General features: G+C 45.3%; 1 protein-coding gene across 5 annotated transcripts in view; it reads right to left on the bottom strand.

Annotated features, from left to right (window-relative positions):
* Window positions 1–14,242, bottom strand: part of DEAF1 (DEAF1 transcription factor) — a 77,797-nt gene that overhangs the window by 3,888 nt on the left and 59,667 nt on the right. For 2 of the 5 annotated variants that reach the window (XM_079308302.1, XM_079308299.1), the window contains exons 3-11: window positions 13,807–13,936; window positions 12,771–12,917; window positions 11,983–12,122; window positions 11,309–11,374; window positions 10,272–10,398; window positions 8,266–8,394; window positions 7,406–7,534; window positions 7,200–7,316; window positions 5,394–5,644 (exon numbers count right to left, since the gene is read on the bottom strand). In XM_079308302.1, the coding sequence (XP_079164428.1) occupies window positions 5,394–5,644; window positions 7,200–7,316; window positions 7,406–7,534; window positions 8,266–8,394; window positions 10,272–10,398; window positions 11,309–11,374; window positions 11,983–12,060 (897 nt within the window). In that variant the 5' untranslated portion in view covers window positions 12,061–12,122; window positions 12,771–12,917; window positions 13,807–13,936. Of the gene's footprint in view, window positions 1–4,315; window positions 5,274–5,311; window positions 5,645–7,199; window positions 7,317–7,405; window positions 7,535–8,265; window positions 8,395–10,271; window positions 10,399–11,308; window positions 11,375–11,982; window positions 12,123–12,770; window positions 12,918–13,806; window positions 13,937–14,242 lie in introns of those variants that run through there. The other 3 variants (XM_079308303.1, XM_079308300.1, XM_079308301.1) reach the window with 2 other exon arrangements.

Raw genomic sequence — 14,242 nt, 5'->3', positions numbered from 1 at the left:
GCCAAGTGGCACATTCTGGGGCCAAATTTTGGGTCAAATCCAGTGATCCTAATCCACTAAGAGGCAAAGGAATCTGGAGGGAAGGTACAGCCCAACAAAAAGGATTAGGGAGAAAGAAAGCCTGAACAAAATTAACACACCTTAGACTTTAAGAGAAGCACTAACCATAATAATTTTTCCTTCTTGCAAAGAAGAGCTAGAGGGCTGCAGAACAAGGTGTGACTCCATCACTCCTCTGGAAGTGATGTTCACAGCCTGCTTTGGCTGCCTGGCAGAAACACTTCACACCAGCTCAAGCCCAAGCAGGTGCTGCTGTACCTGTTGCAGCAGCACCATGCTCAGAAATGGGGGACAGGTGTTCCAAACCAATGACATCCAAACCCAATCACAAATTAATTATGTGCTAACTCTGGCTTAAATGTATTTGGAATAGTTAAAAAGTTAAAAAAAAGCCAAACCCCTTCCTCCAGGCCAAGCAGGTTCATCCAGGAGTTGACACACATAAGGAGATTAAAGGCTTAATTTACAAGTGTATGATCTGAGAGCACAGTACTTATTCTCCTGTGAAACCACAACCTTCAAAACCTTGATATTACCATGACAGAAATTAAGTTTAAAATCTCCAGGCAGATAGAGGCAGAGGCAGGGAAACCTCTTGCTGTTGCCTGCCAGAGATGTGATCTGGTTTTGCCCTATTTGACAAGGCAATTCCCACCATGCACAAACCATGGAGAAGGAAAAGGTGTGATAAGAGAGAGGAACAAGCCAGACACATTCAGATCTTTCACTGAAACAGCTCCACAAAACCCAGAACCTGCAATTCCCAAGAGAATCACTGCTAGTTTGCAGTACACAAGCCACTGTTTGCTGACCAGAGACATATTTCTTAACTGTCCTACCCTTTTTAGATTAATGTCATACTCTCCAGCCCTGAACTGGTTTAATCTTAAAAAAAGCTTTCATATGCCCCAGTTGTTTGCTGATTTAATTTTCCACCTTGCTTTCAAACGAGCAAGGCTCCACAAGCATTCCTACTTTACAGAGGGCTATTCCAATTAAAACATCTGTGGGATTGCAACACTGGTTCCCTTTAACTTCTACAGAAAATCCATTTAAGGCATTTCTCGAATGTCTTTATTATCCCCCAGCAATTCTGGCACAGAATTTGGTGAGTATATGCAATCTCCCCATTCTAAAGTTTATCTGATATAAACAATGGATTAAGGAACACTCAAAAAAATTAGATTGCCCAAGCACACTAACGCATGTCAGTTCTGCCTTTAATATCTTCATTTTGGGCCTGATCTGCAAATGTCACCCTAAATTCCTAAATGTTTTTCCCTCACCAAAAAATGCAGTAAAGCCAACATGGAGATATTAACTAAGGGATCAGATACTCAGCTACAACCTAATTACTACTGATACTCAAGAACTCTTTCTTAACAGCCACATGAAATTCCACCAGAGCAGTTGTATTTAACTAATCCCACATAAAATGCTGCAATTCAGGAAAACCTTGTAAATGTCTCCACATTTCCATTTTTTATAATACGATGACGCATTTTGGTAGTTCATATAAACATGGAGCTGGAGGGCTCATGGTTTGCTTTCCTTTCCAGACATAATTGCCCAGGACTTCTTAGTAATACAAATGTAACCTTACTCAGAGGATCCTACCACTGCAAACTTGCACATGAGCTCTCTGTGAAGGAAGTGTTATTTTCATCTGAGGCACAGTGAGGCCAAGGACTTACCCGGGGCGTCAAAATGACTTGTGGGAAAGATGAAAAGAAAATTTGAAGGAGATCCTCAGTGTAGAAATAAGCCCAACAAACCATGACCCTTGAACAAATTTACAGAAATTAAGAAAGCAACTGAGCGCATGTCAGAACTGCCAAAATACTAAATTATGTGCTAAAAAACCTCCCTGGTGGTGAAGCCTTTAACTCCAGCACTTAGAACAGCTCCTTCAGAAGGGATAAGGATGATCCCAGGCCCTGACACAGGGCTGAGATCTACGAGCAGGGAGGCAGAGTGCAAACCCCTCACGTTAGACACACTCCAGAGCTGTGTGAGTCCCACAATACTGATACTGCCCAGCACAGAGCACAGCTCCTGCTATTTAAAGCTAAGGCAACCTAACTGCTGCTGTATAGGAGCAGGACAGCTCATTTGCGATATTTAATGACTCCAAAGCTCATTAAATAATAAATATAAATACCATAGCAAATCACACTATACTGAGTGATGTGTAACATACAACAAGGCACCTAAGTTTGTGTATCCAGTTGGGAACCAGCCTGTTTCTATCAGATCTCTACAACAGTGCTCTGTACTAAGTCAGTCTTCCAGGAAGAGCTGAGTCTGCAGCTCTGTTATCATCTCATCTGTGGCCCAGCCTCACCCTGCAGCTCCAACACAAGGACACCACCAGGAAAGGCTCCCCCTGTTTACTCATCCTTGGAAGTTCTGTCAGTGGAACAAAGAAAGTGGTGATTAAGCACCGATTTCCTTTGTATTAAACTGGTCCCAAAAAATCCCCTACTTGAAGAGCAGGAAGACCCCTCTGTCTGTCTCTCATATACTTTAACTGCCCAAAAAGCCATGGGACCACACACATACTCAGAGTGGGAAAGAGACTCATATTACAAACCACTAGGAAATTGGGAAAGGCCCTTGGACCAACACAAAAGCAGAGCCAATTCTTTGACCTTTAGTGTAATTGCTTCCCTGTACCAAGGACACAGTTTTGTCCAAATATGGAATTCACAAGCAGGAATTAATTCAGAGATAGCTATAGAGTGGTACTGACTGGATGGTTCCAGCCGCCAGCAGAGCTTAGAATTGTCTGGATGATAAAAAATACCACCATGAGCATGTGGTTTCACCACAATGCACAAGTGTGGAGTCCCCATTACACAGTGAGAATGGTGAGACACAAGTAGTGTAACTGGGGATGCAGCTACTTCTGGAAAATGAGTTTTCTCTGGAAACATCACGTGCTCATCCTTCCCATGTCAAGTAAGCTTGACACAGGAGGGATTTTAACTCCTATTCCCAGGACAAGAAGTAACTAGAAGAAAATCAAAGAGAGCTGGTTTTGGATCAGAGGGTGTGGAGAAGGAACTGAACAACCATTCCAGAAACCACTGTGAGGATAAACAGAAAGGAAGATGCACACAGACAGGAAAAAGAGCAGAGTGAAGTTCAACAAATGCAGATGTTTATCTCTGAATTGTGCCAAAGCTTCCAATGTTTCAGTGTCTCACACTCCGTGCAGCTTCCCAGCAGTAGCCCAAACCTGGACAGCAGCAGTGGCACCAGTTCTGCAGGAGCAAAGCAGGGAAGGATTAGACTCCCAATGTATCACACACCTGCACATCAAGGATGCAGCGTACAAGAGAGTTTAGCAGAGACAATGTGGCAAAGAGGCTGCAAAGACTGTCCTAGGGGTCCTCAGCTTCCAGCAAAGTCTTCCCACACCTCTCTTCCAGGCCAGTCACTGCACACTCATGCCTATGGATTCAGTGGAAAGCTGACATTAGCACAACACTAATGGCACCAGCACGAATGTGGTGATTGGGAAGGGAGCTCAGCAGCTACCAACGGTGACACCAGTTCCAACACTGCCCCCACCTCTCTCTCCCCAGTCCACAGCAGCAGTTGTGGACCTGTGGGAGAGGGAAAACACATCCAGTATACCCATACTTGGGTGCATGCATGACCTGGTCAGAAGGATCTGAGATCCCTACCGTGCATCAGTTACAGAGAACAGCAGGAAGAAGAAGGCAGTCCTTGTGAAAAATCCCTGTCCACAAGAAAGAGGAGACGGGAATCAGTCAGAGCTCCTGTGAGGCCAGGCAGCTTGCCAGTCCTACCACAGGACTTGTGTGAGTCAGCTTTGCTTGCACAGTCCTCAGCAAGACACCTCTAAAATGTACTGCTTATTTTCCTAAGAGGGATTAATCTGATTTTTATTTATGCCTCAATGTATGCTACACATGAGATGAATGATTCCTGTAAAGGCTGCACAAGAACTGCCAACCCTGCTCCTGGGAAGGCTTCGCCTGGCAGTCAAAAGGGGTAGAAAAAGCCTCGGTGACCAGGCAGTGAGCGACCCGCCCCACTTGCCAGAGGGGCAAATGTCCGGATGCCCATGAAGAATGCCTGGGAAGCCGGGCTGTGGAAGGAGCCCTTAGCACACAAAAGCAGCTAACTGCGACAAAATGGCGAGCCATTTTGCTTCGGGTTTCTTGGAGAGATCAGGGGCTCACTCAGAGGGTCACCTGGGCCCTTCTTCCCCTCCACTCCTCACCTTTTCCTCCCTGCGGTCCTGCTTCTCTGCCCCTACCTGCTTTGCCCTCCTTCACTGTTTCTGCGAACCAGCTCACTGCCTCGACGACCTCGTGCTCCGCTGTCTCCCCGCCGGGGCGAGCTGCCTCCACCGCGTTTCCCAGGCGCAGCTGCAGCCGCCTGTCCCCAGCCGCGACCGCCGCCACCCGCCACTGTGTTTGTCACCAACCCGCCACAGCTCCAGCCCGCAGCGAACAGCCTGTCCTCGCTGCCTTCGCCCAGACAAGCCCGCAGCTGCCGCCTGCACCCACCGCCAGCCGCTCGCAAGAGCCGAGGAGCGCTGCCGCCGCCGTTTGAATCCTGCGCCCGACCACTCACAAAAGCGAGAGGCTCCCGCGGCTCCCAATTCGCACGCTCCGCCTGCTGAGCTGGGGCTGACACAGCGCCGCTGTTCTCGTGGTAACGCTGGCCCTGTCTTCTGTTTCTTTCTCCGTCTCTCTTTTATCCTCTCTGCTCTCTTAGCCCCCTTCAAGAGGACACTTGCCCTTCTTTATATTCAGATATAATACTGTCGCATTTGTGCTTTATTTTCCTCTGATAAATCTATCAAAAACAATCCTCCCCGACTGCCTCATTACATTGGGACAGAACACTTCCCCCTAAACCCTGGGGAGTTTATGCTGTTCCACATATCCCATTGAAAGGCTCTAACAGCCCAGCTCACCTGACAGCAGCCACTGCACCGCTGAACACTCACCAGCTTTCTCAGACCAGGACTCAGTGCCCACATCCCATAAATTTATGGACAGCTGATGGGAAAGCTCAGGATCGTGACACCAAACAGTCTGTACAAGCAGCCTGCTGCCCACACCTCTGGGAATCCCAAAGCGCTTTATTCTTTCCCCATGATACAAATAACTTGGGAAGATTTCTCTTGCTAACATTGCTTTCAAGGCTTGGAGAAACAATTTCCAGTATCACTGCTCCAGGAAGTATTCTGCTCAATTTCCAGTATCACTTGCTGCAGGAACTACTCTGCTCAGCACTCAGGCCCAGTGGTGCCCCTGGCTGAGCCCCCTCAGCCCCTGTGGCACAGTTACCTCTTTCCTCTCCACATCAGCCTGGATCTTGGCCTGTGTAACAGCGGCCTCGCGGAAGGAGGAGCTGGCCTGCTTGGCCTGCTCAATCAGAGTCTTCAGCTGCTGTGCTGTGCTGAGCAGGGAATTGACCATCTCCTCCAGGTAGAGCCAGCTCCGCTGCTCCGTCACCTCCAGCCTGTTCACCACCGAGGGTGACATGGCTTTGGTGGGCGTCGTGGGGGGCACCGCCAGGGCAGGCAGAGAGGTCAACACTGGACATAAGGAACAAAAGAGAATATATAGACACTTAGGGTGTTTCATTTCCACAAAGTGTGGGGGGGTAGGTGTTGGGTTTTGAGTTTATTCTGTGCTGTTTGGATTATTTTTTTAAAATATGGTTTTCAAAATTTCCAGTCCAGGAAAGTTTTTGTTAAACAGATCATTCCTTCTGCAACATCAAGTGCAGGTCTGTGCAGAACAAGCCCATGGGAAGTCTGAAATCCACAGGATAAGAACACCTCCTCTTGAGCTGGATGGCTCTGGGAAGAGTTTAACACCTGCCTGCACTGCTGTGAAGCACCATGATGCAGTGAAAGCAGCATTCCCAGGAGCTCCTCCACCACTGCCAACAATGTTTCCCTCAGCCATGGCTAGGTAAGGTCAGAGTAAATCACTCACTGACCCAATACTTTACAGAAACATCCTAATGTTCCTACCCAGATGTTAATTCTCAGGTTCAAACAAAAAAATGCAAATGTGTGATCCACATCATACTCTCTGTGCTTCCTGAATTCTGACCTCTACATAAGCCTGGCCAGACACTAGACTTAACCCCACACAGGCACCATTACTTCCAAGTGAGTGTATTCCAAACAGGGACTTCCCAAAAACATGGGCTGGGAAGCCCTGTAATGACCTAGCAGTTACTGTGTCACTGAACCACCTCTTTTTCACATTAGGTTTGCATGTAAGCTGGGAGATCAGGGTATGATGGAATTAAATCCAGACCCAGAAACTCCACCAGACACAGTGTCAGCTCAGCTTAGGTAACATTCTGGGAAGAAATGTTATCTGGCTTTATTTTTCCAAAATGTAACTCTAGCAGTAAATAATCACCATCTGCTGTAAAATTCAGTCCAAAACATTCATATCTACAAACAGTGACCTCGACATTCCTCACTGAATTCTTTACTAGCAAAAAGAAGGCACCACCAGCTTCAGGGTTGTGCAGGGTTCTTACCTCAAAATACCCTTAATTAAAACAGCAATTTTAATGACTTTGCACACAAGTGGCGTTGAACTATTTGCACTTAGATATGAGTACGAGATAAACGGGTCTTTTTTATCAGTGTCTGTTTGCACAAGAGCCTATCCCACTCTCCACTTCCAGCACAATATTTATCCCTGCATGACATTTGATAACGTGTCAAACAGGAATTACTTCCGATTCCTTATTTTGGCACAAGTACATCAGGCAAGAGAAAGAATTCACCGGTGAAAAAACAATCAATGTTTAATTAGTAACATCAAGATCTGATTAAGTCTTAAACACAAGAAGATCTTACTCTAGAGACCAGGAACATCCTGTGCTGCTCCAAATAAAGGTCATACAGAAGGGATTGAAAACTGACACCAAACCTGCCCAAAAGTACCCCCAGCATGCACCACTGGAGTCATAAAGCCATGTGAAGATGTCTAGAAAAGCTTCTATGACATGATTTTAACAGGGGCTGTTCTCCTCAGATCGAACACTAAATGTTTATCCCAAAGAGAACAAAAGTCTGGAAGCAAGAACTTTAGAAAAGGCAGGGATGCAAGATGACTCACAATGCAAAATCACAGCAGCCGCCTCTGGCAGAATCAACAAATCAAAGTTCACAATAAAGAGTGAAAAACTTCCCACAGAGGAGAAACCTGCTTGTCCAAATCTTAGTATCTGTAAAACTCACAAGCAAAATAGAGCAAAGTTTAATTTTCTGCCCTAATCTTTACCTTTGCTGAAAAAGATGGGAGGAAATTGAGAGCAAACGTACCGATTTTGGGATGAGATGTTGGCAGTGCAGCCTCAGGGAAAGGTGAGATCTGGCAGTTGTCCTGGTAACTGGGATAGTGAGGCTCTGGATGAGACACTCGGCAAGGCTGTTGGACGTTGGTGTCCTGAACTGCAGGAGAACAAGGGCCTTGGGAATCACTAACACACCTGGCATGCATTTCTTATGCTGCATTCACCCCTATTTTTTTACATTTTACACAAGTTCCTACACTCTCTGGTAGTTCCCAAGGGTTGGAAACGTGAAACAGCAGCAGGATCTCACAAAGTCAGCAAGCAAGGAATCCTGATCCTTGCTCCACCATGCTCTGCTTTAACCATTAGAGCCACAGGTTCCTTGGTTCCATCCCATACACCAAAATATCCACGATCATCACAGGGTTCTGGTTCTCAGAGCAGGATCATTCCTCCAGGAGAGCCCACAACCCAAAGCATGACACAAACTGAGAGAACTGAAATGTATGCCATGCATTTATACTTTGTTTGATTTATCCTGGAATTTTTCAATCTGTTACAACCCTCACCTAGTTTGGGCTTTTTGGAAATATTTTAGGTTAAATGAGGAGTAAAAAAAAAAATTACAGAGGTGAACATAAATCCTAGGAATTCAGCAGAGGTGAACATTAGCAGCTGCCACACCTGGGCAAAGCTTCTCCTTTGGTGCAACTGCTAAGATTTCAAACTGCTGAAATGATTTCACAGGAAGGACAGTGCCTTTAGCAGTGATTCCCTTGAGCAAATAAATCCTTTGCATAGCATTCACAATGTTCCTTCCTGCAGCAGTGGCATCCAATCCCCTTTTCCTCCTCCCCACAGCTGTCTAGGAGACACCTGAGCTCTTACCAGTGGCTCCAGTGAAAACATCCCCCTGTGCTGGGCTCTCTGAGATGATGGCCGTGGCCTCCACGGTGGATGCCCGGTCAAAGGTCAGCGCTCCGGAGGTCGTGATCTGTCCAGAGGGAGTCACGGTGACTGGAAACATTAAAGCACTTTCATAATTAACACTCAGTGTGGAGAACATGCCTGTCCAGCTGTTGATATCCCTGGGCTGTGCCATCCCAAGCTCAGGGGACTCACAGATCACCAGCCTGGGATAACCCAGTTGGGATCATGCCTGTGACCAGCGCAGCTGGAAATGGGAATAAAAGCCCCAATGGGCTTCTGAAGGCTCTGCTGTCCTTCCAAGGCTCTGGGGGCACGAGGACAAAACGTTAATTTGCAACCTAGTACCTCCCAAACCACCACCTTTTCAGTTATTTTATGAGCTATAACTTAACACCTCCCATAAAGATTCAGTGAGGCCACACACTCCATGAATTTCTTGCTGCTTCATGACAATTTTAGCAAGTGTTTGTTGCTACTTAAACCAACATAACAACCTGTGGATTACAGCTAATTCCATGACAGATGGACAATTTTAGCTGTTTATCTACACAAAGTGATAGAATGTGTTCAGCCAATGCAAGGAACGACGCACAAAATCCTTTTGGATAATTATACCTGAGTGGCTTCAGAATGTTTAAACCCATTTAAAAAAGGATTATTTAACTGGTACCATTAACTGGTGATGGCCTGATTCTGTGGCACACAATAATTAAATTTTAAAATACTGTAGCTACAAATTTCTGGCTGGTGAAGTATGTGGCCACTAAAACAAGAAGTTCTCTCTTCCAGTGCCAGTTAACTCTTCCCAGAGAGAACAAGCAGCCTAACAGCACCTCACAGAACAAACCAATACAGATTAAACCTATTTGGGGACTCAAGAAACCAAAGCCATAAAACAGCTCTGCAGAATCCTTGTGTGTTCCTCCTCCTACTGTTGCTGATGATCTAATCTTGCTTTTTTTGCTCCTTTTTTAGATTTCTGTTGCTTCCTCCTTGACTCACTTTGTACTGTTACCGTGCAGATGATGCCAGTGTGCCGAGCAGGAGGACACACGGATGTGACCGGGGACGTGTGAGCTGCATCAGCTTGCAAATTAATTCCTGTTCTCACACAGATGATTTGTCAATCAAAGCAGTAACTAACAAAGCTGCATGTTGGAGAGGGATGTGGAGATCAAAGCACCACCTTCTGTCTCCTTCATTAACGACTTTCAGGCTGCGGGTTTCTTTCCAGCTGTTTCCAGATTTTCTTCTATGTATTACAAGGAATAGCACAAATCTTACTCCAGCTTCTAAGGGACACAAAGCTCAGGGGATGGAATGGGGATTTCTGGCAGAGCAGAGAAGGGCCAGCCTCCCCTAAAACCTAATTCCAACTGGAAATTTCTCAGTTGTTATTTGCGAAAAATCTACCTGAAATCCATTATGGATCCAGGCCAGGACCCCATAATTCTCCCCCCACTGAGAGCTGGTGCAAGAGGCAATACAATCATACACTGTAACCATAGAATCCTGAAATTCTAGGGCTTGGAAGGGGCCTTAAGGTCATCTCCTTCCACTGCCCTGCCATGGGCAGGGTTACCTTCTACTAAACCAAATTGCTCCAAGCCCCATCCAGCCTGGCCTTGAACACTTCCATGCATAGGACATTCACTTTTAGCACAAAATATGAAACCTACTATTCACAGTACAAGGATGTCATAATGCTTAAACATGAGTCTAATGGAGGTCTAGAGCTGCACTTATTCCTATTTAAGGTGTGTCCAGATGTGGCAACACTGTGCTACTTTCTATAAAATCAGAAGTGACACTGAACCAATAAAACCATCCAATGAAAATAATATGACCAAAAAAGTGGTATTTTTTTCAGCTACACAGTTCCAAGGGGCCACTAATGGACATAAAAAACTTAGGGCAACTCTCCAAAAAAAGGAAGCAATTTTTATCAGAAGAAAAGAACCTACATGTAGTTGCAGCAGTGGCCGGAAGCAGAGTGATGTTTTTGGAACAATTCTTCTTCACTGGAGTTGCAGGTATTTCATTTTCTTTTTTCCGCCTTTTATATGGCACAAAGAGTCGTATAGGGCCACTCTGGGTAGAAAAAAAACACAAAGAAAATGAAAATAAAAAAGGAAAAGGCATTAACTGAGGCACCTTTTTGGAGACTTTGGGTTTACTCTAACATTTCCAGGAACAACAGCACGGATTGCCATAGATGATGTGTGGTTTGCAACAATAGACCAAAGCACTCAAAAGTTTTCCAAATAAAAAGAATTTTGAAAAAAAAAAAGTTAAACTCAGCTCTCTCTAGCTGAAGAGGCACAATTTCCCCACTATTATTTAAGAAGCAGAACTGGGCAGATAATCAGCTGCTGGCCAAAGTGGAAGAAGAACAGAGAAAAAGAGGGAGCAGAAGAGAGGAAGAAGTTCCAGACTAGGAAACAAGCACATCAGTCAGATCATAGCAGAAAAGAAACAGAAAGCACCAGGTCAAGCCAAGGTCTTCTCCTGCTTCAGGATTTAAAACTAATTTTTGAAACAAAGTGGCAAAAATTCAAACCCCAAATCAACTAATCAAAAGCCCTAAGCAGTTTTAAAATGAAAACATTGATCTATTGTAAGATTACGATGTCACTTCTTTACAAAAATATTTTTCCAATTCAAAACATTGTGAAATTTGAGTCGAAAATCATGAATAGCACTAACATGCCCAAAAGGCATTTTGCATTGATATATTAATTAGAAAATAAGAAAAAAAAAAAGAAAAAAGCACTAAGTATGACCTACTTTTACTGAGGCTGTTCTGCAATAATGCCAGCAGCTCCTTATCTCCTTTCTCTACGGGGCAGGGACAAAGCACTTGTCCCTGAACTTTCCTGTGTCAGGGCACTCAATTCCCAGGACACTCATGACTGGCCAAGAGCTGTGGCAGCTTGACCAGTTAATTTGTCCAACAAAATAATTAGTTCCTAAAGTAATGGATGTAAAGCCTCCCACTCACCAGTGTCATGTCGTCACAGCAAGCAGCACAAGTACACGAGGCAGCATGGGGATTTAAAATCCCATCCTGGAATCAGAAGTGACCAGTTCAGCATGAGAGTCACCAAAACCACCCAGAGCACACCATGATCCTGCTAAGAAATGTGGATGGCTCCTAGAGTGGTACCCTGGATACTGTGCAGTAACAGAAAGGACAGTTCCCCACACCAGAGAAATGGGGTGAAAGGGTCAGAGGAGAGAAAAGGAAAACCAAACCTTTTCCCCACCCAAAGGCCAGGATATATGAATTTGAGACTTGATTTCTGCCCAAACAGAAATTGACTGTCAGCCTAGTGGCAATGCCAAGTTCTCCAGAGACTCAAATAAAGGACCCAAATAATGAATGGTGAAAGTGAAGAATATGTGGCAGGCAAAGACATTGAAGAAGATCAGGTTACTGAATTACAATGTTGTGGGTAAGAGTTCAATTCCTGTGGCACAGCTCAAGGCTGGGCTTCACTCTGCAGAAACTCTTTCCAGTATAAGCAAGATTCCCATTGCGCTATTTGAGATAAGTCAAAAAGAATTCCCCAATGTCACTGATTCTCAACCAAACCAAGTGCTGCTTCTGGTGCCATCAGCACCTGGCTCCAGCTGCCCCTTCCCACAGAAAGGAGGGAGCAAACTTAACCTTACGTGGATAAGGCACTGCAGGGGCCGCCCGGCGTAGCGGATGCTCCTCTTCCAGTCCTTGCTGCTGGCTCGCCCCGCCATGGCTTCGAACTCCGTGGGGCTGTACCAGTTGTCTCCTTGCTTTATGCACCTGCCACGGCCTCCTGAAGTAAAGCACCAAAATACACTGTTAGGCCAGCTTAAGGATGAGCTTGGCGTGGTCAGAGCTCCAACTCTGGGTTTCAAAAGACTATTAAAATTACTCCTCCACAAGAAAGGTCTTTATTGTATGAACCTCACAAATTTAAGACTTTACTCGATTTGCACTTAAATTTCTGATATTTTTTGTGTTGAAGAAAACTTTCTGTCCATGAAGCAAGCACTGCACTGGGCAGCCAAGCTGGCTGGCAATTTCTGCTGCTGCTTCCCCAGCTTCCCCACAGGGATAAAAGACAAGAGGAACAGCTCAGGAGCCCCATGAAGAGACAAACTCTCTATTTGCATTCCAGCAGGGATTCTTCAGAGCTTTGCAAAAACACAAGTCTACTCATGAGGCAAAAAATCTTTAGAGGAATCTGCCTATTACTGAGGAGACTCATGGCGTGGCAGCCTGGATATTGGCAGGTTTAAGAAAAGTTAAAAAGCCTCTGAAGAAAAAGCAAAACAAAAGGGAACAATAAAATCAAAAGGCGCTGGGCTGGCTTGGAAACTCTTTTGGCTTATTTTCTCTCATGATCAGCCCTTAAGAACAGCCTGATTAAAAGAAGGGCACAGAAGGAGCTGTGCCACCCCTCAGCCCCGGTGGCAGTTACCTGAGCCCAGCCTATTCTTGTACAGAATGCCACTGATATTCCGGCACCGCACCGGGAGCTCGTTCTCGTACACAGACGGGTCCCAGTTGTACTTGGTTCCACTTTTCCCCTGGACAGCTGTCAAAGGGGTAGGAGGAGACTGTGGTCCTTGGAGAAAAGAGAGAAGAAAGGTGTCAGCCACCAAAAGGCAGAGTGGTGTTCCATCCCATGCTCGGGTGGGTGATATGCCAGGGGGTTGACTGGAGCAGCTGGAACCTCCCCCACAATGAGCAGCACACAAAATCTCAGCCTGAACGAACTGAGAAGGGCTGATAATGAAGCAAAGAGATCCTGAGGAAACCGGCTCTAATAGGGAATAAGTGCTGAGATTGTGATTTTATCCTTACACCGCCTGTAAGCCGTGGTGTAAGGAGCTGGCTGGAGATTCCCCTTCCCAGAGCCCATCCCATGGGGAGTTTTAGAGCACTGAAGGTTTGCTGTGCCATCTCGTGGGCAGCCAGGAAACTGCCAGGCAGCCCTGAACAAAACCTCAGCCCTGAACAAAACCAGCGACAGAGACACTAAAGGATCAGCTAGCGACCTGACTGGACATGAAAGTGTGTTCCAGGACCCTTGGAAAGAACTGGGACCATGTTAAAATGATCCGTCTGCCCTCGGGGGTGGAATGGCTATAGAAAGCTCAGTAACGGGGCAACATTTTTTTCAAGCAGTTTCTTTACCAGGGTTAGGGCAAAGAATGAGGAAATTAAACACATTTCTGACAGGAAAAAACAACAACAACAATAAAAAAAACCCAACAAAACAAAAACCAAAAGATAAAAAAATATTCTTTAATTCCCAAGACATACACACAATACTATGTGAGGACTTGGTATCTTAAAGGTTTTTTCCAATCTGAACAACTTTATGGTTTTAAGAGAGGGCAAACCATCTTTATAAAATTATGCACTTATTTTTGGATTGCAGAATGACAAGTAGAGTGGAGAAGCAGCCTGCCTCTGGGAGAGTGACCCAGCACAAGCTGACTGTCTAATACCTGGTGTGAGGGGTGCTGAAGGCCCCTTGATCCCGGTGGTTTCAACAATGCTGCCATCTGTGTGCACCACTATCAGAGTGGCTTTTTCAGGGTTCAAGCTGTCCCCAATTTGGAGGGCTGTTCTCCCAGACTACAGAAGAAATAGAGAGTTTAAACTGATTAAAATACTTCAACACAAATAGATTTCAGTAAGTCACAGGTACCCCAAAACTTCAATCAGTATGGCAGTTATTAGGTTAATTTTTGAGTTTTCAGACAAGCAAATTCAAATATTTCATGTTCCAGGGCATCAGTTCTGTTACAGGATGAGCACGTGTGGGTGAAAAAGTAAAAAAGTTAGGAAGAAAATCCCTGTGTATCCCCCAGCTAATGAGTTTGTGGCTTAATGCCTGGATATTGCAATGTAAACAAGACTTTGACCTTACTACAGCTCTTC

This window comes from Erithacus rubecula (assembly GCF_903797595.1).
Source record: "Erithacus rubecula genome assembly, chromosome: 6".
NCBI classification, from domain to species: Eukaryota; Metazoa; Chordata; class Aves; order Passeriformes; family Muscicapidae; genus Erithacus; species Erithacus rubecula.
The sequence above is the reverse complement of the archived record's forward strand: the minus strand, read 5'-3'. Positions and strand labels throughout refer to the sequence as shown.